Raw genomic sequence first — 25,433 nt, 5'->3', positions numbered from 1 at the left:
TGGAACCGTAATTATCCTTACTACTCTTATTTTTATCAATATTATTACACATATTACTACTTTTATCATCATTATCCTTATTATTCTTATTATTATCAATATTATTACGCATATTACGACTATTATCATCGCTGCAACTGTAATTATCCTTACTACTCTTATTATTATCAATATTATTACGTATATTACGACTATTATCATCGCTGGAACTGCAATTATCCTTACTACTCTTATTATTATCAATATTATTACACATATTACTAATTTTATCATCATTATCCTTATTATTCTTATTATTATCAATACTATTACGCATATTACGACTACTATCATCGCTGGAACCGTAATTATCCTTACTACTCTTATTTTTATCAATATTATTACACATATTACTACTTTTATCATCATTATCCTTATTATTCTTATTATTATCAATACTATTACGCATATTACGACTACTATCATCGCTGGAACCGTAATTATCCTTACTACTCTTATTTTTATCAATATTATTACACATATTACTACTTTTATCATCATTATCCTTATTATTCTTATTATTATCAATATTATTACGCATATTACGACTATTATCATCGCTGCAACTGTAATTATCCTTACTACTCTTATTTTTATCAATATTATTACACATATTACTACTTTTATCATCATTATCCTTATTATTCTTATTATTATCAATATTATTACGCATATTACGACTATTATCATCGCTGCAACTGTAATTATCCTTACTACTCTTATTTTTATCAATATTATTACACATATTACTACTTTTATCATCATTATCCTTATTATTCTTATTATTATCAATACTATTACGCATATTACGACTACTATCATCGCTGGAACCGTAATTATCCTTACTACTCTTATTATTATCAATATTATTACACATATTACTAATTTTATCATCATTATCCTTATTATTCTTATTATTATCAATACTATTACGCATATTATGACTATTATCATCGCTGGAACTGCAATTATCGTTACTACTCTTATTATTATCAATATTATTACGCATATTACTACTTTTATCATCATTATCCGTATTATTCTTATTATTATCAATACTATTACGCATATTACGACTACTATCATCGCTGGAACCGTAATTATCCTTACTACTCTTATTATTATCAATATTATTACAAATATTACTACTTTTATCATCATTATCCTTATTATTCTTATTATTATCAATATTATTACGCATATCACGACTATTATCATCACTGGAACTATAATTATCTTTACTACTCTTATTATTACCAATATAACCTATATTTTTACGCATATAACTATTGTTATAATAGTTAGAACTATTATTATCATACTAATCGCTCTTATTATTATCAATTTAACCAATATCACTATCAATATTGCTACTTCTATTATCGTTTAACTATTGTTAGTAGGAATAATCTATTTTTAATATAAATAATCCTTATTACACGTATTACAATGTGTGGAACTATAATTAGTATTCCTACTACTGTTAGTACTATCAGTCACGACCCAAAGATAAGTTTTATTGGGTTAGGTTAGTTCCAAAGGTTAGGTTATATTAGGTTAGGTTGGCTGTCGTGGCGAGCGCACGTGTTCGGGGGTCGCTCCGCGATAAATTACAATTTGTTGGTGGGAAAAGTGGTTTAAGTGAGATAAATAATGTTGTGAAGTGAGGGGAGACTGTGGGGGAAGTGGGCGGTGAAATTTTGTGAAAATCGGAAGTGGAATAGTGAAGTTATAAATAAAAAACGAAATTTCGGTAATGGCGACCTCCACGCGATGCGAGGAAAAGCATGGGGTGCAAACCCATGAGTAATCGAAAGCGAGGAAACGAGTGTTCGGACCGACCGCGGAATAAATAAATATGTGCGCGACTTAAATACGATTATTTATATATCGCGAGTGAAATAGTGCAATTTAAGGGTGAAAGCTGCCCTCGAAGAAGGACTTGCGTGAACACGTGGTCGTGCGACATGTAGAAGTTGCGATAGAAAGTCGTAGAAATTAGATTAATTAATTATAATGCAAATGTCATTAGGGATTTAGAGTGCGGGAAAGGGCGAATGAGGCATACTGAATGCATGCGGTGATTAGTTTTGGCTATTTTTGTATTTTCTTGATAGTAAATAAATAATGGCGTCGGTCAAGCATGCTTCGATATATCGTACGAACACGTGGGCATCTCCGCGCGAGGGAAAGCGCAGAGCGTAAAGGCCGGTTCGCAAACATCCAGCATGGCCGGGGAAGGGTCGCTACAGGCGCATGGAGAGCGGCCCTTAAGGACGAAGCCTAAAGGCGAAGCGAAGGCACGCGGCAACAAGTAAGATGGCGGAGGAAGGATTGCCGCAAGCGCTCGGAGAGCTGCCTTCAGGGATGAAGCCTATGGGCGAAGCGGAGGCACGCGGCAACAAGCAAGATGGCGGAGACATGGCGCGTTTTTCAAATGGTAAGCGGATTGGCTGAAGCAAGAAGACAGGGAGGAGGAAAAGAGGAAGAGGTGAGACGACACGGAACAAAGTGAAGGAAGGAAGAAATAAATTAATTAATTAATTGATTAATAAATGAAGTGAAGTGAATGAGATTAATAATAATAATAATAATAATAATAATAATAATAATAATATTAATTAGTTCATAATTAACAAATAAATTATTATAAATAGTGAAGTGATTAGTAGGTTAATAAATTAATAAATAATAAATAATAAATAATTAACAGATAGGCAACTAACTCGGGTAGTGTTAGGAAAGTGTTGTGAGAGCGCAGTGAAGTGCTAGGAGTGTTGCGGGTACAGGGGAATATACGTGACCACGTGCGCGAGTGCAGAAGAACAGTGCAAAGCGGGAAAATGACGGAAAAGTGCTGGAAGAACTGTGGAAAACGCTCCAGCACTCTGGAAACTCCGAAGACACAACGATGGTGGAGAAAAGGGGCCGCACTGAGAATAACCAGAATATCCAGCATGGCGAGGGAAGGAACGCTGCGAACACGTGGAGAGCGGCCCTGAAGGGTGAAGCAAAAGGATGCAGCAACAAGCAAGACGGCGGAGGCACGGCGCGCTTTTCAAACGGCAAGAGGAGGGGAAGAAGTAAGAGGACAGCGAGAGGGAGAAGAGGAAGAGCAGGAGCAGAAGAAGCGGCGAAACAAAAATAGAAACGACCGATCAAACGACTCAAACCCGCAAGGGAGGAAACCGGTGTCAGCCTGGTCATAGCACCATTAGGGGGCACAAACGGTGACCGACTGAGCGGGGGAGAGGAGGGAGAGAGGTCAATTGAGCAAAGCACCCTTCTGATCAACTGTTGATTCAACTAGGGACCCAGTCGTCAGCCTGGTCATGGCACCATTAGGGGGCGACAATGGGGACCAAGTGGGATCGGCGGAAGAGAAGAAGGAGAAAACAAGACACGATCGATCGAACGACTCAAACCTGCAAAGGAGGAAACCGGTGTCAGCCTGGTCATAGCACCATTAGGGGGCACAAAACGGTGACCAACGGAGCGGGGGAGAGGAGGGAGAGAGATTAAACTGAGCAGAGGATCCTTCTGATCAACTGCTGATTCAATTAGGGACCCAGTCGTCAGCCTGGTCATAGCACCATTAGGGGGCGACAATGGGGACCGAGTGGGATCGGCGGGAGAGAAGAAGGAGAAAACAAGACATGGTCGATCAAACGACTCAAACTTGCAAAGGAGGAAACCGGTGTCAGCCTGGTCATAGCACCATTAGGGGGCACAAAACGGGGACCGACTGAGCGGGGGAGAGGAGGGAGAGAGGTCAAATTGAACCAAACACCCTTCCGATCAACTGCTGATCCAGCAAGGAACTCAGTCGTCAGCCTGGTCATGGCACCATTAGGGGGCGACAATGGGGACCGAGTGGGATCGGCGGGAGAGAAGAAGGAGAAAACATGAGACACGATCGATCGAACTACTCAAACTTGCAAAGGAGGAAACCGGTGTCAGCCTGGTCATAGCACCATTAGGGGGCACAAAACGGGGACCGACTGAGCGGGGGAGAGGAGGGAGAGAGGTCAAATTGAACCAAACACCCTTCCGATCAACTGCTGATCCAACAAGGAACCCAGTCGTCAGCCTGGTCATAGCACCATTAGGGGGCGACAATGGGGACCGAGGGGATCGGCGGGAGAGAAGAAGGAGGAAACATAAGGAAATTTGGCTGGCGCCTAAACGGCGACAACAAATGAAAGCAGCAACAATGGCGGGCAGCGCTATGAGCGACCCGAAGGCTTGGCAGACTTTTTGATCGGAAAGTACTGGAACGAGGAACTTGAACGTCAGCCTGGTCACAGCACCATTAGGGGACGGATTGAGAACCGAGGGAAAGTGCTGGAAGAGAGAAAAGAAATAAATACCGAGAGCAATGGGCTCATGTAGCGTTGTGGAGAAAGACTGGGGCGAAGTAGGAACAAAAGGGCTTATTACATATTTATCTATTTGCTGTTATTTAGGCCCAGACCTAACCTAATATAACCTAACCTTTGGCCCAGACCTAACCTAATATAACCTAACCTTTGGCCCAGACCTAACCTAATATAACCTAACCTTGGGGCCAGACCTAACCTAATATAACCTAACCTTAGGCCTAGACCTAACCTAATATAACCTAACCTTAGGCCCAGACCTAACCTATTCTGACCTAACCTTGGGCCCAGACCTAACCTAATATAACCTAACCTTAGGCCCAGACCTAACCTAATATAACCTAACCTTGGGGCCAGACCTAACCTAATATAACCTAACCTTAGGCCCAGACCTAACCTAATATAACCTAACCTTAGGCCCAGACCTAACCTAATATAACCTAACCTTTGGCCCAGACCTAACCTAATATAACCTAACCTTTGGCCCAGACCTAACCTAATATAACCTAACCTTGGGGCCAGACCTAACCTAATATAACCTTTTTTTTTTTTTTTTTTTTGTTTAAGGAAGACAGAAATCCAGTAACGGACACCTGGGAAGATAGCCCAGATAGTGTGAGACTCCCGCTTCCGGCGCCCCTAGAAGAGGGGCGGTTTCCACGGCCTACTCACTAAAACTGTCTCCCGCCCCCGCTACGCGGGGGTTGGCGGCAACCCGCCAGGCTTCCTTACCGGATGGGGCATAGTGTACCTGGTCTAGGCCATCGCTCGCAGTTGTGGAAGAAAGACTACCCCCCCCCCCCCCCCCTCCCACCCCCCTCGCGTGTGTGTTCCATGTGTGGAGACTGGATGCTCTCAACCAAAGGGTTTTGGCCCTAGGGGCTGCGTCAAGATCTAGGGGAGGCTCCCGGGCAAAATGCGCTGACCTCCAGCTGACCTTGTAACGCCCCCTCGGCACCGCCTCCCGGTGGGCTCGAACATACGGTAAAACCGCGACCTTCTCCACCATTTCCCACCTAAGTGCCGATCTGTAGTCTATTTTCTACTGCCTATCCCCTGCGTGTTGCCTGTCGCTCATATTTCGTTTCCGTATTTCCGCCCCCGCCCCCTCGGTCGTCGATTAATAGGTTGATATCTCCGCGCTTTACAATCTTTCCTTCCCTATGCCTAATTAACGCTATTTGTTTCTAATCTTGCCTCTGTTTCGCCCCCCCCCCCCCCCCCCCGCGCTGTTTCTTTCCTGCTCCCCTATTTGTTCATATACGATTCCCTGTGTGCGTCATCAATACTAATACCGTCGCTGTTAGACCTAATGAAGTAATAAAGTATGTAAATAACAGCAAATAGATAAATATGTAATAAGCCCTTTTGTTCCTACTTCGCCCCAGTCTTTCTCCACAACGCTACATGAGCCCATTGCTCTCGGTATTTATTTCTTTTCTCTCTTCCAGCACTTTCCCTCGGTTCTCAATCCGTCCCCTAATGGTGCTGTGACCAGGCTGACGTTCAAGTTCCTCGTTCCAGTACTTTCCGATCAAAAAGTCTGCCAAGCCTTCGGGTCGCTCATAGCGCTGCCCGCCATTGTTGCTGCTTTCATTTGTTGTCGCCGTTTAGGCGCCAGCCAAATTTCCTTATGTTTCCTCCTTCTTCTCTCCCGCCGATCCCCTCGGTCCCCATTGTCGCCCCCTAATGGTGCTATGACCAGGCTGACGACTGGGTTCCTTGTTGGATCAGCAGTTGATCGGAAGGGTGTTTGGTTCAATTTGACCTCTCTCCCTCCTCTCCCCCGCTCAGTCGGTCCCCGTTTTGTGCCCCCTAATGGTGCTATGACCAGGCTGACACCGGTTTCCTCCTTTGCAAGTTTGAGTAGTTCGATCGATCGTGTCTCATGTTTTCTCCTTCTTCTCTCCCGCCGATCCCACTCGGTCCCCATTGTCGCCCCCTAATGGTGCCATGACCAGGCTGACGACTGAGTTCCTTGCTGGATCAGCAGTTGATCGGAAGGGTGTTTGGTTCAATTTGACCTCTCTCCCTCCTCTCCCCCGCTCAGTCGGTCCCCGTTTTGTGCCCCCTAATGGTGCTATGACCAGGCTGACACCGGTTTCCTCCTTTGCAAGTTTGAGTCGTTTGATCGACCATGTCTTGTTTTCTCCTTCTTCTCTCCCGCCGATCCCACTCGGTCCCCATTGTCGCCCCCTAATGGTGCTATGACCAGGCTGACGACTGGGTCCCTAATTGAATCAGCAGTTGATCAGAAGGATCCTCTGCTCAGTTTAATCTCTCTCCCTCCTCTCCCCCGCTCCGTTGGTCACCGTTTTGTGCCCCCTAATGGTGCTATGACCAGGCTGACACCGGTTTCCTCCTTTGCAGGTTTGAGTCGTTCGATCGATCGTGTCTTGTTTTCTCCTTCTTCTCTTCCGCCGATCCCACTTGGTCCCCATTGTCGCCCCCTAATGGTGCCATGACCAGGCTGACGACTGGGTCCCTAGTTGAATCAACAGTTGATCAGAAGGGTGCTTTGCTCAATTGACCTCTCTCCCTCCTCTCCCCCGCTCAGTCGGTCACCGTTTGTGCCCCCTAATGGTGCTATGACCAGGCTGACACCGGTTTCCTCCCTTGCGGGTTTGAGTCGTTTGATCGGTCGTTTCTATTTTTGTTTCGCCGCTTCTTCTGCTCCTGCTCTTCCTCTTCTCCCTCTCGCTGTCCTCTTACTTCTTCCCCTCCTCTTGCCGTTTGAAAAGCGCGCCGTGCCTCCGCCGTCTTGCTTGTTGCTGCATCCTTTTGCTTCACCCTTCAGGGCCGCTCTCCACGTGTTCGCAGCGTTCCTTCCCTCGCCATGCTGGATATTCTGGTTATTCTCAGTGCGGCCCCTTTTCTCCACCATCGTTGTGTCTTCGGAGTTTCCAGAGTGCTGGAGCGTTTTCCACAGTTCTTCCAGCACTTTTCCGTCATTTTCCCGCTTTGCACTGTTCTTCTGCACTCGCGCACGTGGTCACGTATATTCCCCTGTACCCGCAACACTCCTAGCACTTCACTGCGCTCTCACAACACTTTCCTAACACTACCCGAGTTAGTTGCCTATCTGTTAATTATTTATTATTTATTATTTATTAATTTATTAACCTACTAATCACTTCACTATTTATAATAATTTATTTGTTAATTATGAACTAATTAATATTATTATTATTATTATTATTATTATTATTATTATTATTAATCTCATTCACTTCACTTCATTTATTAATCAATTAATTAATTAATTTATTTCTTCCTTCCTTCACTTTGTTCCGTGTCGTCTCACCTCTTCCTCTTTTCCTCCTCCCTGTCTTCTTGCTTCAGCCAATCCGCTTACCATTTGAAAAACGCGCCATGTCTCCGCCATCTTGCTTGTTGCCGCGTGCCTCCGCTTCGCCCATAGGCTTCATCCCTGAAGGCAGCTCTCCGAGCGCTTGCGGCAATCCTTCCTCCGCCATCTTACTTGTTGCCGCGTGCCTTCGCTTCGCCTTTAGGCTTCGTCCTTAAGGGCCGCTCTCCATGCGCCTGTAGCGACCCTTCCCCGGCCATGCTGGATGTTTGCGAACCGGCCTTTACGCTCTGCGCTTTCCCTCGCGCGGAGATGCCCACGTGTTCGTACGATATATCGAAGCATGCTTGACCGACGCCATTATTTATTTACTATCAAGAAAATACAAAAATAGCCAAAACTAATCACCGCATGCATTCAGTATGCCTCATTCGCCCTTTCCCGCACTCTAAATCCCTAATGACATTTGCATTATAATTAATTAATCTAATTTCTACGACTTTCTATCGCAACTTCTACATGTCGCACGACCACGTGTTCACGCAAGTCCTTCTTCGAGGGCAGCTTTCACCCTTAAATTGCACTATTTCACTCGCGATATATAAATAATCGTATTTAAGTCGCGCACATATTTATTTATTCCGCGGTCGGTCCGAACACTCGTTTCCTCGCTTTCGATTACTCATGGGTTTGCACCCCATGCTTTTCCTCGCATCGCGTGGAGGTCGCCATTACCGAAATTTCGTTTTTTATTTATAACTTCATAACCTACCTAACCTAGCCTGACCTAACCTAATATAACCTAACCGTAGGCCCCGACCTAACCTAATATAGCCTAACCCTAGGCCGGGACCTAACACTAGGGCCTGAAGAAACCTAATCTAAACTAACCGTGGGCCTGACATAATCCGACAAAACCTTAGGTCCTAACTGGTAATAATTACACTATTAAGCATAATAATTATAGTTGCAACGATAACAATAATAGTAATATGGGGAATGATATATGTTATATTGATAATAATAACAGTTAAAGGATAACGATGATAAAAGTAGTAATATGCGTAATAATATTGACAGTAATAAGAATAAGAAGGATAATGATAATCGTAGTAATATGCGTAATAATATTAATAATAATAAGAATAATAAGGATAATGATGATAAAAGTAGTAATATTTGTAATAATATTGATAATAATAAGAGTAGTAACGATAATTACGGTTCCAGCGATGATAGTAGTCGTAATATGCGTAATAGTATTGATAATAATAAGAATAATAAGGATAATGATGATAAAATTAGTAATATGTGTAATAATATTGATAAAAATAAGAGTAGTAAGGATAATTACAGTTGCAGCGATGATAATAGTCGTAATATGCGTAATAATATTGATAATAATAAGAATAATAAGGATAATGATGATAAAAGTAGTAATATTTGTAATAATATTGATAATAATAAGAGTAGTAACGATAATTACGGTTCCAGCGATGATAGTAGTCGTAATATGCGTAATAGTATTGATAATAATAAGAATAATAAGGATAATGATGATAAAATTAGTAATATGTGTAATAATATTGATAATAATAAGAGTAGTAAGGATAATTACAGTTCCAGCGATGATAATAGTCGTAATATGCGTAATAATATTGATAATAATAAGAATAATAAGGATAATGATGATAAAAGTAGTAATATGTGTAATAATATTGATAAAAATAAGAGTAGTAAGGATAATTACAGTTGCAGCGATGATAATAGTCGTAATATGCGTAATAATATTGATAATAATAAGAATAATAAGGATAATGATGATAAAAGTAGTAATATGTGTAATAATATTGATAAAAATAAGAGTAGTAAGGATAATTACAGTTGCAGCGATGATAATAGTCGTAATATGCGTAATAATATTGATAATAATAAGAATAATAAGGATAATGATGATAAAAGTAGTAATATTTGTAATAATATTGATAATAATAAGAGTAGTAACGATAATTACGGTTCCAGCGATGATAGTAGTCGTAATATGCGTAATAGTATTGATAATAATAAGAATAATAAGGATAATGATGATAAAATTAGTAATATGTGTAATAATATTGATAATAATAAGAGTAGTAAGGATAATTACAGTTCCAGCGATGATAATAGTCGTAATATGCGTAATAATATTGATAATAATAAGAATAATAAGGATAATGATGATAAAAGTAGTAATATGTGTAATAATATTGATAAAAATAAGAGTAGTAAGGATAATTACAGTTGCAGCGATGATAATAGTCGTAATATGCGTAATAATATTGATAATAATAAGAATAATAAGGATAATGATGATAAAAGTAGTAATATTTGTAATAATATTGATAATAATAAGAGTAGTAACGATAATTACGGTTCCAGCGATGATAGTAGTCGTAATATGCGTAATAGTATTGATAATAATAAGAATAATAAGGATAATGATGATAAAATTAGTAATATGTGTAATAATATTGATAATAATAAGAGTAGTAAGGATAATTACAGTTCCAGCGATGATAATAGTCGTAATATGCGTAATAATATTGATAATAATAAGAATAATAAGGATAATGATGATAAAAGTAGTAATATGTGTAATAATATTGATAAAAATAAGAGTAGTAAGGATAATTACAGTTGCAGCGATGATAATAGTCGTAATATGCGTAATAATATTGATAATAATAAGAATAATACGGATAATGATGATAAAAGTAGTAATATGCGTAATAATATTGATAACAATAAGAATAATAATGATAATGATAATAAAAGTAGTAATATGTGTAATAATATTGATAATAATAAGAGTAGTAAGGATAATTCCAGTTCCAGCGATGATAATAGTCGTAATATATGTAATAATATTGATAATAATAAGAATGATAAGGATAATGATAATAAAAGTAGTAATATGCGTAGTAATATTGATAATAATATGAGTAGTAAGGATTATTACTGTTCCAGCAATGATAATAGTCGTGATATGCGTAATAATATTGATAATAATAAGAATAATAAGGATAATGATAATAAGAGTAGTAATATGCGTAATAATATTGATAGTAATAAGAATAATAAGGATAATGATGATAAAATTAGTAATATGCGTGATAATATTGATAATAATAGAAGTAGTAAGGATAATTGCAGTTCCAGCAATGATAATAGTCGTCATATGCGTAATATTATTGATAATAATAAGAGTAATAAGGATAATGATAATAAAAGTAGTAATATGTGTAATAATATTGATAAAAATAAGAGTAGTAAGGATAATTATAGTTCCAGCGATGATAGTAGTCGTAATATGCGTAATAATATTGATAACAATAAGCGTAGTAAGGATAATTACAGTTCCAGCGATGATAGTGGTCGTAATATGCGTAATAATATTGATAATAATAAGAATGATAAAGATAATGATGATAGAAGTAGTAATATGCGTAGTAATATAAGTAGTAATATAAGTAGTTATACATATATATGACTGTATATAACTATACAACTATATATATATGTCGTGAGTTATATAATATATTATAATGGGAATAATATGATGGAATATGGGAGATTATTATATTTAAAATAACACAAAAGCACAATAACTTTTAAAACACTAAATGAATTTGTTATTTAAGAAAAACGACATGGAAGGACCTCTTTGAATAACTATATTTTATACGTGTGAAAATTATAATATCAGAGAACAATAACAAAGAAATACATGGATTTTATTTTGTTAACATGATCTCATAGAGACTGAGCGGTATATTTTCCTTGGCTCTTGCAACAAATATTGGTATTCATATAACAAATCGGCTGCAAACGTAAAAAATAATAATAATCATAAACAAATTTAATATTACTTTTATTATATGTAATCTGTTGTGTTATTTAACCCTTTTATTCTCTTTCCTGCAATTTTCTTCTGATTTTTTTTTTCCTCACTAGGGCCTACTGATACCTTATATTTCATCAAAGTGTATACGCTACTGAGGACTTCTACGGATAGCTTTCTGCGCATGCACTGGGACTGCCCAACACTGTCTCCTGGTAGCACTATAGTAGGATGTGCAAGGAGGTGGCACGAATTCTTACGCAAAAGAGGTGCGCAGTAGACTGCGCATAAAAGTTGCGCGCTAAATCGATCTGTGGGAGGGGTAATTTTTACGTCATCATGGTTCCGAAACCTACTCTTGGTAGCAGAATAACAGAATATGTAAAGAGGTGGCACGATTTCCTGCGCAGAAGCGGTGCGCAGTAGACTGCGCAGAAAAGCTGCGCGCGAAATCGGTCTGTGGTGGGGGTAATTTTTACGTCATCATGGTTCCGAAATCTACTCCTGGTAGCAGGATAGTAGAATGTGCAAAGAGGTGGCACGATTTTCTGCGCAGAAGAGGTGCGCAGTAGACTGCGCAGAAAAGTTGCGTAATAGATCCATATATGTATAATGTAATACATATGACATAAATTGGCATTAGAATTATTAATTAGCAGCATGTCAAATTCTTACAAAATCGATTTTAAAAATTAGTTTGAACCTTATTCTTTGTAATGCAATCATAAAAGTTCATAGAATATTCCGCAAACCGTGGAAATAAATGATTTATTCGAACCCTTTATCGAACCTCGAAGTCCCATTAATAATAATTAATAATGAAATAATTACAAATGAAATGTGCACAAAAATGTTATTAAAAAATTCCCTAGACATCATTCTTTGAGAATAAATAATAAAAGTTCACTTTTGAGTAGCATAAGACGTGTAATTCGAATTCCTTCTCGAACCTTGAACTCCCTTTAATAATTATTAATAATTAAATAATTACAAATAAAATATGCACCAAAATGGCATTAAAAAATTCCCTGGACATCATTCTTTGAAAATAAATTATAAAAGTTCACTTTTGAGTAGCATAAGACGTGTAATTAATTATTTTTATCTAACTATGGGAGCCATGCTTATTTTGGCGGGAGAAGAGTATTGCGCATACCTCCTTGCGTATTCTGCTCCCCTGCTACCAGGAGCAGATTTCGGAGCCATTGATAGTTGCTCTGACGCACTAGTTTTGAATTGTACTTTGTACCACAGTCGTAATGAACATAGTACATGTATTTTTCAATGTTTTTAAATGTTTATAAACAGTTTGAGATTATTATTTTTATTATTAGTAAACTTACCTTGCGATGCTTTACTTGTACTTAACGGAGAATAATGGTAATGTATTTTTCACTTATAGTTAAAAATACTTTATAGCAATGTATAAATTATTGAATACTTTATTTTTTTTCCGTGACAACAAGTGATAAGAATGATAAACTAATAATATAATGAAATCAGAAAGGAGAAGGTATTGTGGTTCGTTAATAAAAAGGTCTGTATATTTCTTGTTAAATGTTATTTTATTAAATACATACGATACAATGAGATTAATTTTACAATATTGTTGAAATAACAATTAAGGTTTTCTTATTAGGAAAACAATCGCACTGTCTTGAAATTGTAAAGAATCGAGCTCAATTTTTATGGTTCAAAACGTACTTCTGTGCCTAATTTAATAATATTATAAGTAAGTAGTATTTTATTAATCTACATTCAAAAATTGATTTAATAAAAAATACATGTGAATAAAATAAGTAATATTTTAGTTACAAATAATACCAAGTTATTAACATTTTTTAGAATCAAGTTCTGATATCAGCATTACACCTGGTTCATGGTATCTTTTGTGAACAAAGTTTACGTTTTGTGGTTTTCACGAATGCCGGAAAGAATATAATTAATTATTAGTATGTTTAACTTGGATTACATAAATGAAGACCTTTGCAATTAATGTGCAACGGTGGCATTATTGTTTTGTGAAGTGTTCTGGCTATTATTATTGTACTCGCCAGAACAACTTAACCTCTAAGGAAATATGTTTCCGCCGAAAGATTTAGGGAAAACGGATTACATTAGTTTAAATATCCAAGAGAGTGCAACTTTCGCGCGTGGAACATCGCGTAGTCTTTGGAGAGTAAGTTTAAAATATTTCTTCCATACTTTGTGTATATTTTTCTTTCAGACTTTTTATAAAAACCATTCACATATCTTAAAAATTTATTTTCAAGCAATGGAATCAGTTATCAAGGTTTCAAAGAAATATCCTCTACTTCATAGTCATCACAATCGTATTAGTTATATTTTATTTGTTACCTGGTGATAATAAGAATGGAGTTTTAGATGAAAATGACTATAATAACATAGAAGTAGTACAAGATACACTTAAATATGAAAAGGTATTAAGAATATTGTATGAACGAAATATTTATGTATGGTTTCTTTACATTAATTATAATTTATAGGCAATAGAAGATATTGTAGTAGATAATGTAAATCAAGAACATAAAGGTGGTGGGGAAGTCATTGAAGAACCTGAATTCCAACCAGAAATAAACCAAGTTGACGATGATCAAATTGGAGAACCACCTCAACCTAAGCCAAACACGCTTAGATTCAATGGTATTATTTTACATAGCTTTTAAATTGTAAACTAACTTAACTAATTTTATAATTATTTATAGGTCCACAAAATAGTAGACAAAGAGCTGTTGTTGCAGCATTTAAACATTCATGGAATGGATACAAAGAATATGCTTGGGGTCATGATAATGTAAAACCCATATCAAGAAAATATCATGAATGGTTTGGATTAGGTCTTACTATAGTTGACTCCCTTGATACTATGTACATAATGGGCTTAAATAATGGTAATATTTCATATATTTTTAATGTACTTAAAAAAATCTCAAAATTAACATTTCTTGTTGTTTTCAGAATTTTTAGAAGCCAGAACATGGGTGGATAAGAATTTAGTGTTCACTTCAAATAGGGATGTTAATTTATTTGAAGTTACAATTAGAGTATTAGGAGGTCTGTTATCAGCATATCATCTCTCAGGTGACAAGATTTTTTTAAATAAAGCTGTAAGTTATTTCTGGTGTTTGAGAATGAATGTCTGGTCGTTTAAATGAAGCTACAAATTTATGATTTAATTTATTTGTAGACGGCATTAGGAGAACGTATGATGCCAGCTTTTTTAACATCATCTGGAGTTCCCTTTTCGGATGTAAACCTTGGCACTAAAACTGCTCATAGTCCCAAATGGGGTCCTGATAGTAGTACTAGTGAAGTTACATCTATTCAGTTAGAATTTCGTGATCTGAGTCGTAGTACAGGGGATCCGAAGTACGAGGTAATTTTGCATGTACTTTGGTAATCGTATTATATACAACAAAACATTTTTATTTTTCAGGAAGCAGTTGCGAAAGTTTCAGAACACGTTCATAAATTAGATAAATACGATGGTTTAGTACCGATTTTTATTAATGCTAACACTGGAATGTTCAGAGAATCTGCAACAATTACACTTGGTGCACGTGGCGATAGTTATTACGAATATCTATTGAAACAATGGCTTCAAACTGGGAAAACTATTAATTAGTTAGTATTTTATAGTGCATAAATTTGCTTCTGTTTATATAAAAATTATTCTGATCTAAAATGTTTTCAGTTTACGAGATGATTATTTGCTAGGCATTTCTGGAACACAGAAACATTTAGTAAAACGTACAGTTGTTAATAAATATCTCTTCATCGCAGAACTGGTTGGAGGCAATAAAGAAATAAGACCAAAAATGGTAAATTATTGAAAATGAAATTAATTGTGTTATGTATTAATATTAATCATATATACTATTCATCTTGCAGGATCATCTTACGTGTTACTTAGGAGGCACTTTAGCTTTAGGAGTGCATCATGGTTTACCATCTGATCATATGGATCTTGCAAATGAACTTGTTAAAACTTGTTATCAAACGTACGCTATTCAACCTACGTTTCTTGCTCCAGAAATTACTTATTTCAATATTCAGGTAACTATAATAATAATTAGTGATTTACATATAAATTACAATATTAAACTATTACATTATTTTAGAACGTTGATGGAGAAAAGTCAATGGATATGCATGTAAAGATAAATGATGCCCACAATTTGCTCAGACCAGAATTCATTGAAAGTCTTTTTTACATGTGGTATTTTACTGGGAACAAAACGTTCCAAGATTGGGGATGGCAAATATTTCAAGTAATTATACTTTTTTGTGTATGCATGCATTGATTTTACATTTGACAATATACATTATTTGTAATTTAATAGGCTTTTGAAAACTATACAAAAGTTGAAAAAGGTTATACCAGTATCGGTAACGTGCGTAACGTTCAGAATACCAGGCAACAAGACATGACCGAGAGTTTCTGGTTCGCTGAAACTTTGAAATATTTATATTTGCTGTTCGATGACACGAGGCAATTAATTGATTTGGATAGATGGGTATTCAATTCTGAAGGACATCCTCTGCCGATATACGAATCGTAACTAAATTAAAACGTGAACTATCGTGTGTACATTTACGATATTAAAGAATTCTTAAATGTGTTTTAAGGCCAGTCAATAGATACCGTAATAACACAGACAAATAAGAAATTAGTCAAATTAATGTACTTTAAAATTCAGAATAGAAACTCCACTTAAGGCTAACAATATTCTACGTTAAAACTATTTTGCAAACTTTTTTGTGCGTTATACTACGATAAAATAAGCACAAAAGTGACATATTTACTAGCAATTAACTATTTATACTCGACTTTTTTACTCGTTTTCCAATTCAAGAGTGTATTTTCCAGTTGATCATTATAATCCATTCTGTAATTAATCACTTGATTCAGTGCATATGGAACATTAAAAATTACACTTGTGAACAGTGTATCAAAATTGTTGAGTACAATATTGTAAAGTATGAAATAATTGTTAAATTATTTGTAGCCTAACATACCAAATCCTTTTCAAGATTCTACTTAATTGTGATGATATCAATTTTTTTCTCAAAACCAAGTTACTTATAAAGTTTTCAAAGATCCTAGTCAAATTTCTGTTCATTAACATATAAGGAATACATTTTTTAAGGGATGTAATATAACGCGGGAGTGTCAATATTTCAGATTTTTAGAATCACTTTTGCATTTATTATGGAAATATTCACAATACAAAAATATATATCACAAATACGTATGATATATATTTCACAAATTTATTATAACCATTATTATAAATTTGAAGTAATCTTAACTTTCATTTTCTACTATAGTTTTGTTCTTATTTATTGCACATTTTTGTACAAAATATTAATAAAAAATATTCACACGATGTTTGTGTATAATAAATATTGTAATGTAGATTTTAGTACGCGAATATAATTGTTGAAATAGTCGTCCTATGTAAAAAAAAATAACCGTCAAATTTTGTTTCATATTATAAGCATAGGTTATTGAAGAAGTATAAATAGTGCAAGTAGCTCATTCAATTAAACTATATAGTTAAATAGATTATATACTATTAGTAAATTATTCAATTGCACTTTAATAATTTGAAGATCAATTTTTATGAATTCTAATCATCAGTTTCTGTGAAATATCAAGATTTATTTGTTGGTTTTGTTAGCTAGTTATAAAAATAAACTTTGCATAAGCGTGACTAAGCCTCTTACTTATTAATTGACATGGATTTCGAGAAGTCATGGCAGCGCCTTTAATTAGACATTACTTCGAAAAATATTTACAATATATCACTTTTAATGTTGTATACTCAAAATAATTCGATTATTTTCTTTTGCATTTATACAATTGTTAAAATGTAACAATCGTAATTGATGTATATGTAACTTCAAATTTTCTTAACCTGTTCATCTAGACTATCATTGTTATGTACAGTTTGCTCATTATGTATTAATTTTAAATACAAATTTTGTATCATTTATATACTTAAAAATGATATTCGAATAAAGCATTTATTGTATTTACGTTACAAAAAATTTTTAATATTTTTTTCAAAAATACCGCTTCTTATACTCTTGGAAAACTGTATGTATATTAGTACATACCTCTCAGTACAAATATTTGTCACGTACATCGTGATACCGCTATTTAAAAGTAGAGATGCATGAGAAGGTTAACATGCAAAAATTTAAATTTACTTTCCGCAATATAATTCTAGCTTATCTAAAATTAAATAAAAATACGATTTTTATGTATAAATAGAAACATTGGAATGAAGTTTAACAGTCAAAGACATTAATGTCTGCTATTATAATGAGTGAGATTCTTAACTTCATACACTGTATTAGATTTTCGATAATAAATAAATCTCTTACTATAAAAAGTATATTGATTTTCTCAAACATCTCGGAAAGCTAAATTACCAAAATATATTCTATCGTATACATTTCAGATCTCGCTGATTTTGAAGAGTATAAAAACTACGATGGACGAATGCCATATTAATTTTTTGCTCAGTTAACAGCCAAAGCACGATCTTTTTAGTAATTTCAATAACTGAGATTCAAAGATACTATAACTTAGTATATCCTGAGATGACGATTTAAATGTAATTTCAAATAGTACTGTTTAGTGTTTGAAACTCTTTCAAATAAAGACTAATATTTTTAACATCAGTCGAAATACCAATGAATATTTTTCTTTGCTGGGCTAGGTCTTCTATCTTTATTACTAATCATAGCCAACGGCTCTATACCATTAATGACTACATAGCATTTCGAAATTTAGAAATATAAAAATTTGGGAATGTGGACATTTGTAAGTTATAAATTTAAATAATAAAATATCTCAATTTAAGAATTTTAAAATGTAGAAATTTTTAACTTTTCTACACTCTCCATGTCCCTGAATTTTTATGTGGAAGACCAGTTTATAATTTAAGGCCAAGCTGGTCCCCTTCTACTTTACGCCAATGGGCTGACTCAGGTCCAGCATTTCAAGACTTAAATCGTCGATCGCAGTCAAGAAATCATACAAATAACTATTTAAATGGTTATTCTCTACGAGTGACGAGCTCTGACCGTTAAAGTATCACACATTCACAACATTGTTGTGTGAAGTATATACAATCTACAACACAGGAGTCGTTTTCAGGTTGAGTGACCGGTTTCTTTTTCTCCGCATCGATTCCATTCCTTTCGATTTTCGGCTGTGGCTGAGGGACCGGCAAAACCGTCTGCGCGATTGGTACTGCATTCTCAATCATCTCGGTATCGGGGTCGGTATTCAATAGTTCATTCGTCACCGGAGTAGTAGGTGTGGTCGGTGTGATTTTACCAGGACGTGCTTCATCTGGTACGTCGTAGTCTACCAAAGATATAGAAGTGTGAAGCGGCGGAGGTGAATCGCTGGACATGATAACACTGAAAGAAACAAAATTCTCTTAATATATATCTCAAATGCTTTGAAAACGCTTACACATCATTATTAAAAATATCAGAATTCTTGGAAATACAATGGTGCTATAATTAGGCTAAGATATATAATGCGAAATAAAAATTATAAAAGTTTTAAGATATGATATTAGGTCGTATGAGTATGAAACTTGACAGATGAAACGCAAACTTTGATATTCATTATTTTTTTATGACAAATTTTAATATTAAGTTTGGTTAGGTCTATCTTCGCTCTTCGTACAATATTTTTATTCATCCCCATTTTTGAACTACGTGAAAGTGGGATTCGTGTGGCTTATGGATTCTGTTGTGTAGAGAGTGAGATGGTCTGACATCTTTGGCGAATGACTGAAAATGGAAAATGCTATATCTCAAGTTTCATATTTAATGACCTAATAACAACTTTTTGTCAGTTAAATTCCAGTTATACAACGGTCTGTTGATCTGGTCAACTGCTACACTGTTATTCAGGCTCGTCACGCAGTTGACCCTGGTGTCTTTGCTATTCAACTCAAGCTAGTCTTACCCGTGCTTCATCGCGATACGCCGAAAGAAAAATATGTTATTACTTAACCCGTAACTGGTAAAGTGGTTTCTTTCTATTTTTAGCAATACTTTCTTTTCATTCAAGGTTTTTGATTTCTATGAACTTGTATTACGTGACCAAATGACCCACACACCAGTTGCAGATTAACTCGAAGCTAACCCATTAATAAACAAAGATAGAATCTATGCAAACAGGTAGTTAACACATCTGATGCAGCTCAGTGATGGACAACTTCACAGTGCAGACTTCTAAACGACGATATAGAAAGAGGTCCTTTCAAGTGTTTGCAAATCTGAAAATGTGTAAATTTGTAAATTATGCTTGTGAATGTATATATTTGCTCATAAAAAAAAGCAACTTTGTGTATTAATGGGTTAATAACTTGTATCCCTTTTCACACAGGTATCGTATCAATTACTGAACAGTTTGCGGTTCTTAACTTTCCCTAACAACTTAACATTATGCAAGAGATCTGCATTCGATTTTAAATTTACTGTAGTATAAGCGCTTAAAAATATTGCCGGTGTGTCTGACAAAACGATTCTCGGATTCACGGCAAGAATTGTAACCGAATCCATTCGTGGAATTTCGTTCGTCGAACGTTACACGTGTTCTTTATTTCTCTTTGTCCTTTTCTTTTTTAAGTACTTCGTAGAAAGTATAAGGAGACGTACCACCTAGCTTTCATGCAAGGTTGCATTCTACTCTTTTCTTCCGACGTCAGAGTGGTGTAAAATGATATTTGCCTGGCCATTTTCTTGGAAATTTGGAGTTTTTCAACCAATTAGAATCATTGTATACGTGGTGCGATTCGAATATTTCAAATCGTTTATCCTTTCCCTTCAACGCAGCGATTCGCGCACCTCATCTGTCCTCCTGTTTTATTCCAAGTTCACACATGACTAATTGATACTTTGCGTTTGTTACATTTTTTTTCTTCGCATCGAAATTTATAGTTCAATCCAAACGTGCAACAATTTACTATTACAAACGCAAAATCAATTATTAGGAACGGATACAAAAGTCTTGATTTAGAGGCAACTTCAAATATTTGTAAAAACTCATGAAATAAATACACACCTTGCACGTTTAATTCTGACAGCATTATATTCAAAATTTTTTAAAACTTTTATTTCTTCTAAAGGGATCCGTTGCCGCTTTTGCATCCGCTCCTGACAGGGAAACAAATTTTGAATTATTCAAATCAAAGATTATACGTTGAGAAACGTCAGATTGTCATCTGTCAGTATTTCAAAATTCTCAAATTTCTAAATTCTTGAATTTAATTTTCGAATTTCTTCATTCAAATTTTCCCGCCTTTTCAAATAAACAGAATCCGGAAATACTGACAATATATACAAGTTGAGACCTCTTTAAAAATTGAAAGTAATATCTTGTCATAAACTGCAAAAATATTTCTATAAAAATCACAACTAAAATTAACCATACTTGCATTCTTTGAGCTAATAAAGAATAATTACAGCTTCTAAGTACATGCATTGTACATTGAAATCTACTTGATTATATAAAATAAAATAATCGAGCTCAACACTGTCAAATTCATATTTTCATGCAACGTACGAAATCACAGTTGCACAACAGTTTCGATAAATGAATATCGTAAATAATAGATGTAATCGATATTTAAAGAATTATCGATCTTGGCGTACGGTGTAAACGATCAAAAACGTAATGTGACATTTTACTTCTACTAGCAACTACTATTTCATTTTACTAGCGATAACTCGACATCGATAGTCATCTCGAAATTTGAATCGCTATTGTTCGATAACTAGAATGGGAGTTAGAGATAAAAGTATTATTGTAAATTCAATCTTACATGATGTACACTAGCAAAAGCAAATCAGAGAAGTAGAATTAATTAACACTAAACTTACGTAATGAAGAGGTCAACTGTGAAACATTAAAAAGAGAACTATGTACTGAATCTTAACTTAAATTACACGATAATCTTAAAAATCCAGCATCTCAGTTAATTACAATTTATATGCCAAAATAAATGCAAGTAAATTATAGAGAACGAAGTCACGAGAAAAACAGAAAAAAATAACTACACGATTCTTTTATGAACACGTTGATTGACAACTGTCAGCTTGATCGATTTGTGCGATTATTAAACTCACTTTTATGGAAACAATTGATTAAAACTAATAAACGTATCTCTTTTATTTCAAAAAGAGTGGAATACTTGTCACAGTCAGAACCGCTCACGCCACGAACGACAACACACGCTGAACTGCTCGAAGTAACTTATAATCTACGCGCCTATTCTACGTGCATATATCGAAAACCACCCCCTCTATCGAGACGGAGCCGCTCAAACGATTTATCGAACGAATCTCGAAGATATCAGTACGACATTATGTAAACAGTAATTTAATTCGAAACTTCGAGATTTGCATGTAAATTCTTGATAGCTTAAGAATTCTAAGAGCTTAGATATTTAGAAATTTGACAGCTTGGAATTTTGAAGATATGAAATTTTAGAAAATTCGGGATTTAAAGTAATTTTGTATGAAATGTAATTCACGATAAATTAGGTTATAATTTAGATCGACGCGTAGTGTATCTCTATTATAGATCATGGAATTTAATAATAAAAAATTATATAACTTTCTGTTTAAATATCTACATCTTTTTAAAACTAAAACCCGATATACGATACGATACGACAACATCCTTTAGGTAAAAGGATCTTATTGGGGACAACTCAAAAAGAATGTCCAGCGAATGAAAGTTTCATAAAACCGCAGGTTGGATTAGTATTACTTTCCAGAAATTACATAAGCGAAAAATCTATTATTAGATATTATCAACAAACTAAAAAATGTTGTGGAATCGCGTGTATGGGGTCTTGAATACTGTCCCGTTAACGTCACATTTTTTGCGACAGTTTACATTAAAAAAAAATCAGTCCGTTTATATTCGAAGCACATACGAAACGGATTGATTTCAGACAACACAGAAGAAACAATGCAATTAAACACTTCATCGTTACCCCTTGAATTTTCGTAACTGTAACTGGAAGCCACTTATCTCATTGCTACAACGAAGGACGATTCACTTACCGAATTAGTTTTGTCATTGAAAGATTAATTCAATATCGAATATTTTCAACTAAAGTCGTTCAGAATACGATAAAATTTTACACATTATTCAAAGATCGTGCACAAAAATACAATTGCATAATGCAACAATTTTGTATGAAATTAAGAAATAAAATATATAAATGAACATTAGGAGAGTTAAACGCAAGTTAAGCGATTAAACGTTTAAGAGTCAAAAGGAACAGATTAGGGGTGACGGGAAAAGAATGCTTAACCTCGAAATCTAGGAAAACGATCTATGTAATAAACTTACTTGTAAGAGCCACGTTGTGGCAACGGAATTTTAAAACGCATAACTTCGTGATCACTTAATTTACAGACAGCAACTCTTGATTACGCTTGTTTATGTTCACCAATCGTCGAACAAAGAATCGAAATTATACACCATCTCGATTTGAACGAGCGACAAGCACGCAGACACACAGAGGACTGGCAAAGAGGAGACAAGCGAAGCATACGGCTCAAGATGGGGAGGCAGGTGAGGTAGAGTCGAAACTTGAGTTGATTGAACCTCCGATTCGTTTTAGAAAAATTCAGTCAATAAACAATATTACTTTTAAACTTTTAAAGAAAACACAGTAATATAATTAATATAATCGACGAAACTTTGACACTCGAATGTTAACTATTGCGACACCGTCTTATCGTTCGATAATGTTCGATTATCGATCATTTTAAAATATGCGCGTAACATTTATCTGGGGATTCACGACTTCCGATATTTTGAATGCCAACATTTGAATTTTATTGTAAAGAAAAAATTTAGGATTTATAAATTAAAAAATTGAGATTCTTAGAAATTTAAAAATTAAAAAAAATTGTGAATTTGGAGAAATTTGAATATTTCGAAAATTTTACTTTACTGAGCCATATAAAAGATAGCCATGTAACGAGACTGTGTACACGATTTAAAATGTAAAGGACTCAATGCGCATTGGCTTTAATCAATGCACCCTTCTTATTATTATATGATGTACCCATTGCTTAATATATCGAGGACCGGATGTATTTTTACCATCGTCGATGTACTCTCTTCTTTTTCCCAGTGCGTGGTTATTAGAAATATTTTACCGTTTAACCCAGTCAATATTCATAACAACATTATACATAAAATGTAATAAATATAAAAATAATATTAATATACTGTCTGTTTATGGAAACGCGATTGTATATAATAACAACGTTTTTTTAATCGTTTTATCTAAGACTTCACCGAGGCAGACGCTCTTCTCAGTTTGACTTACTTCATCCTTTAGTATATGTATGTACACCCACCCAACATGAAACCGGTTTTAAAGCAGAATGGTCACGGAGCAAAGGGAAACCTCTTGTGCCAATACCTTCCGAAATGTTTAACTATACATATATGTACATACTGTATATACATCCGTGAATTCGAAAAAAATCGTGGGATGGATAATTCGTAAGGTAGTAAAACTTATGATTATCATCTTGAGATGCATCGTACTTGTTTGGTATTGCTCGTATTTGTATCGTTTACCTTCGGAGATGACAGATTAAATTACATCGTTACCTTCTTAGAAGTTATATGATACCACAAAGTGGCTTAGGACGAGAAGTTTTAAATTCGATAAAGGAATAAGAAATTTTCATACTAACTATAATTTAACAACTATTAATTAATTTCAGATAAAACTGAAGGGTACAATTGAAGAACACAAACTTTTCGATGTATCAGATGACAGTTTTTATGTGATAGATATTATGTACAAACTAGAAATTAAAATTTTGTTTTTTTAATATAATAAATGAGTGTATTATTTACCTATCAGATGTGCATGGAATTTCTTCTGCGTAAACATCAGCACGCGTTGTAATCGTCCCGTTTCTCATTGTACTGTAGTTGTTGCATGACAAAAAAAGGGCGAAGCGAAGATCCTGAAATTTGTGTCGCCGTTGACGTCTACTCGATTTCTCATTGCATTTCTCGCGTAGTCACCTCTTTGCTCCGTCTTATTAGATCATGCATATTGTTTCGCATTACACGTTCGCCGTTCAAGGTTTCCGCGTGTATTCATTATCACCTTTTGATCTCATGATTTTCAATCATCACAACAGTTTTAAACAACGATCCATCTTATTTAAATTTCATCTTCTCACAGTACGTTGCTTCAAATGTCAAAGCGTATGTAATAATGTAGAAGACTTTTTTCCAAGGATTATATACTTATGTGTAATTTATATTTCAAATACGATCGATAACTTTCCGGAGGAATTAACACTTTGAGAAGAGAGAATAGAACATTTAAAAATGAGAAACGTTTTTGTTCTTTTTCAATAGTTTATACAAAATGATGATAGGAGAGAGAAAGACCTAACCTCTCCTCTCGTTACGGTGGCTCAGGAGCTACTAACGACAAAACATTCGCTTCGCTGTGGAACCATTATGATTAGTACATTGATGAGTAGAAATATGACTGATCGTTTTGTACCGTGCGAAAAACAATAAAAATATTAATAAACGATATTATTTTTTATTTCGATATATTAAGTTTCAACAAAAAATTAAATAATTTAAAAGCTGGATCTTTACCTTTTGGTGTAGTAAAATTGAAGAAAATAAATATAAAATTTACATACAGTCACTGACGGATGTAGCTTCTAGAGAGCCCAAGGCGTTACAAACTTTTGAGTCTCC

The 25,433-nt window shown here is 35.0% G+C and overlaps 2 protein-coding genes and 1 long non-coding RNA gene across 16 annotated transcripts; 2 read left to right on the top strand and 1 right to left on the bottom strand.

Annotated features, from left to right (window-relative positions):
• The first annotated feature begins 12,828 nt into the window (after positions 1-12,828).
• On the top strand, positions 12,829-16,617 carry alpha-Man-Ib (alpha-Mannosidase class I b). Its single transcript, XM_003707084.3, has 14 exons — positions 12,829-12,985; positions 13,072-13,142; positions 13,245-13,337; positions 13,451-13,784; positions 13,879-14,046; positions 14,113-14,269; positions 14,332-14,517; positions 14,585-14,733; positions 14,814-15,002; positions 15,063-15,250; positions 15,321-15,447; positions 15,518-15,682; positions 15,748-15,897; positions 15,970-16,617. The coding sequence occupies exons 4-14, from the start codon at positions 13,686-13,688 to the stop codon at positions 16,186-16,188; spliced, it is 1,797 nt and encodes a 598-aa protein (XP_003707132.1). The 5' UTR covers positions 12,829-12,985; positions 13,072-13,142; positions 13,245-13,337; positions 13,451-13,685; the 3' UTR covers positions 16,189-16,617.
• Positions 16,618-17,637: 1,020 nt separating this feature from the next.
• On the bottom strand, positions 17,638-25,241 carry LOC100881840 (uncharacterized). Of its 13 annotated transcripts, none has more exons than XM_012294244.2 (3): positions 24,561-25,241; positions 20,727-20,818; positions 17,638-19,066 (listed from the first exon to the last, which is right to left on the bottom strand). In XM_012294244.2, exons 2-3 carry the CDS (start codon positions 20,810-20,812, stop codon positions 18,727-18,729), a joined length of 426 nt encoding a protein of 141 aa, XP_012149634.1. In that variant the 5' UTR covers positions 20,813-20,818; positions 24,561-25,241; the 3' UTR covers positions 17,638-18,726. The 13 variants fall into 13 exon arrangements, with proteins under 13 accessions (XP_012149634.1, XP_012149639.1, XP_012149637.1 ...); XM_012294249.2 differs by lacking the exon at positions 20,727-20,818 and adding an exon at positions 20,321-20,522 and having other exon boundaries at positions 24,561-25,229; XM_012294247.2 differs by lacking the exon at positions 24,561-25,241 and adding an exon at positions 23,028-23,167.
• Positions 23,128-24,563, top strand: LOC143264941 (uncharacterized). Of its 2 annotated transcripts, XR_013038916.1 has the most exons (3): positions 23,128-23,252; positions 23,981-24,202; positions 24,425-24,563. It is a non-coding gene; the product is annotated as an uncharacterized LOC143264941 (long non-coding RNA). The 2 variants fall into 2 exon arrangements; XR_013038915.1 differs by having other exon boundaries at positions 23,981-24,563.
• Positions 25,242-25,433: the final 192 nt, after the last annotated feature.

Source organism: Megachile rotundata, chromosome 8 (assembly GCF_050947335.1).
Source record: "Megachile rotundata isolate GNS110a chromosome 8, iyMegRotu1, whole genome shotgun sequence".
Classification (NCBI taxonomy): domain Eukaryota; kingdom Metazoa; phylum Arthropoda; class Insecta; order Hymenoptera; family Megachilidae; genus Megachile; species Megachile rotundata.
This window is presented reverse-complemented; position numbering and strand designations above follow the sequence as displayed.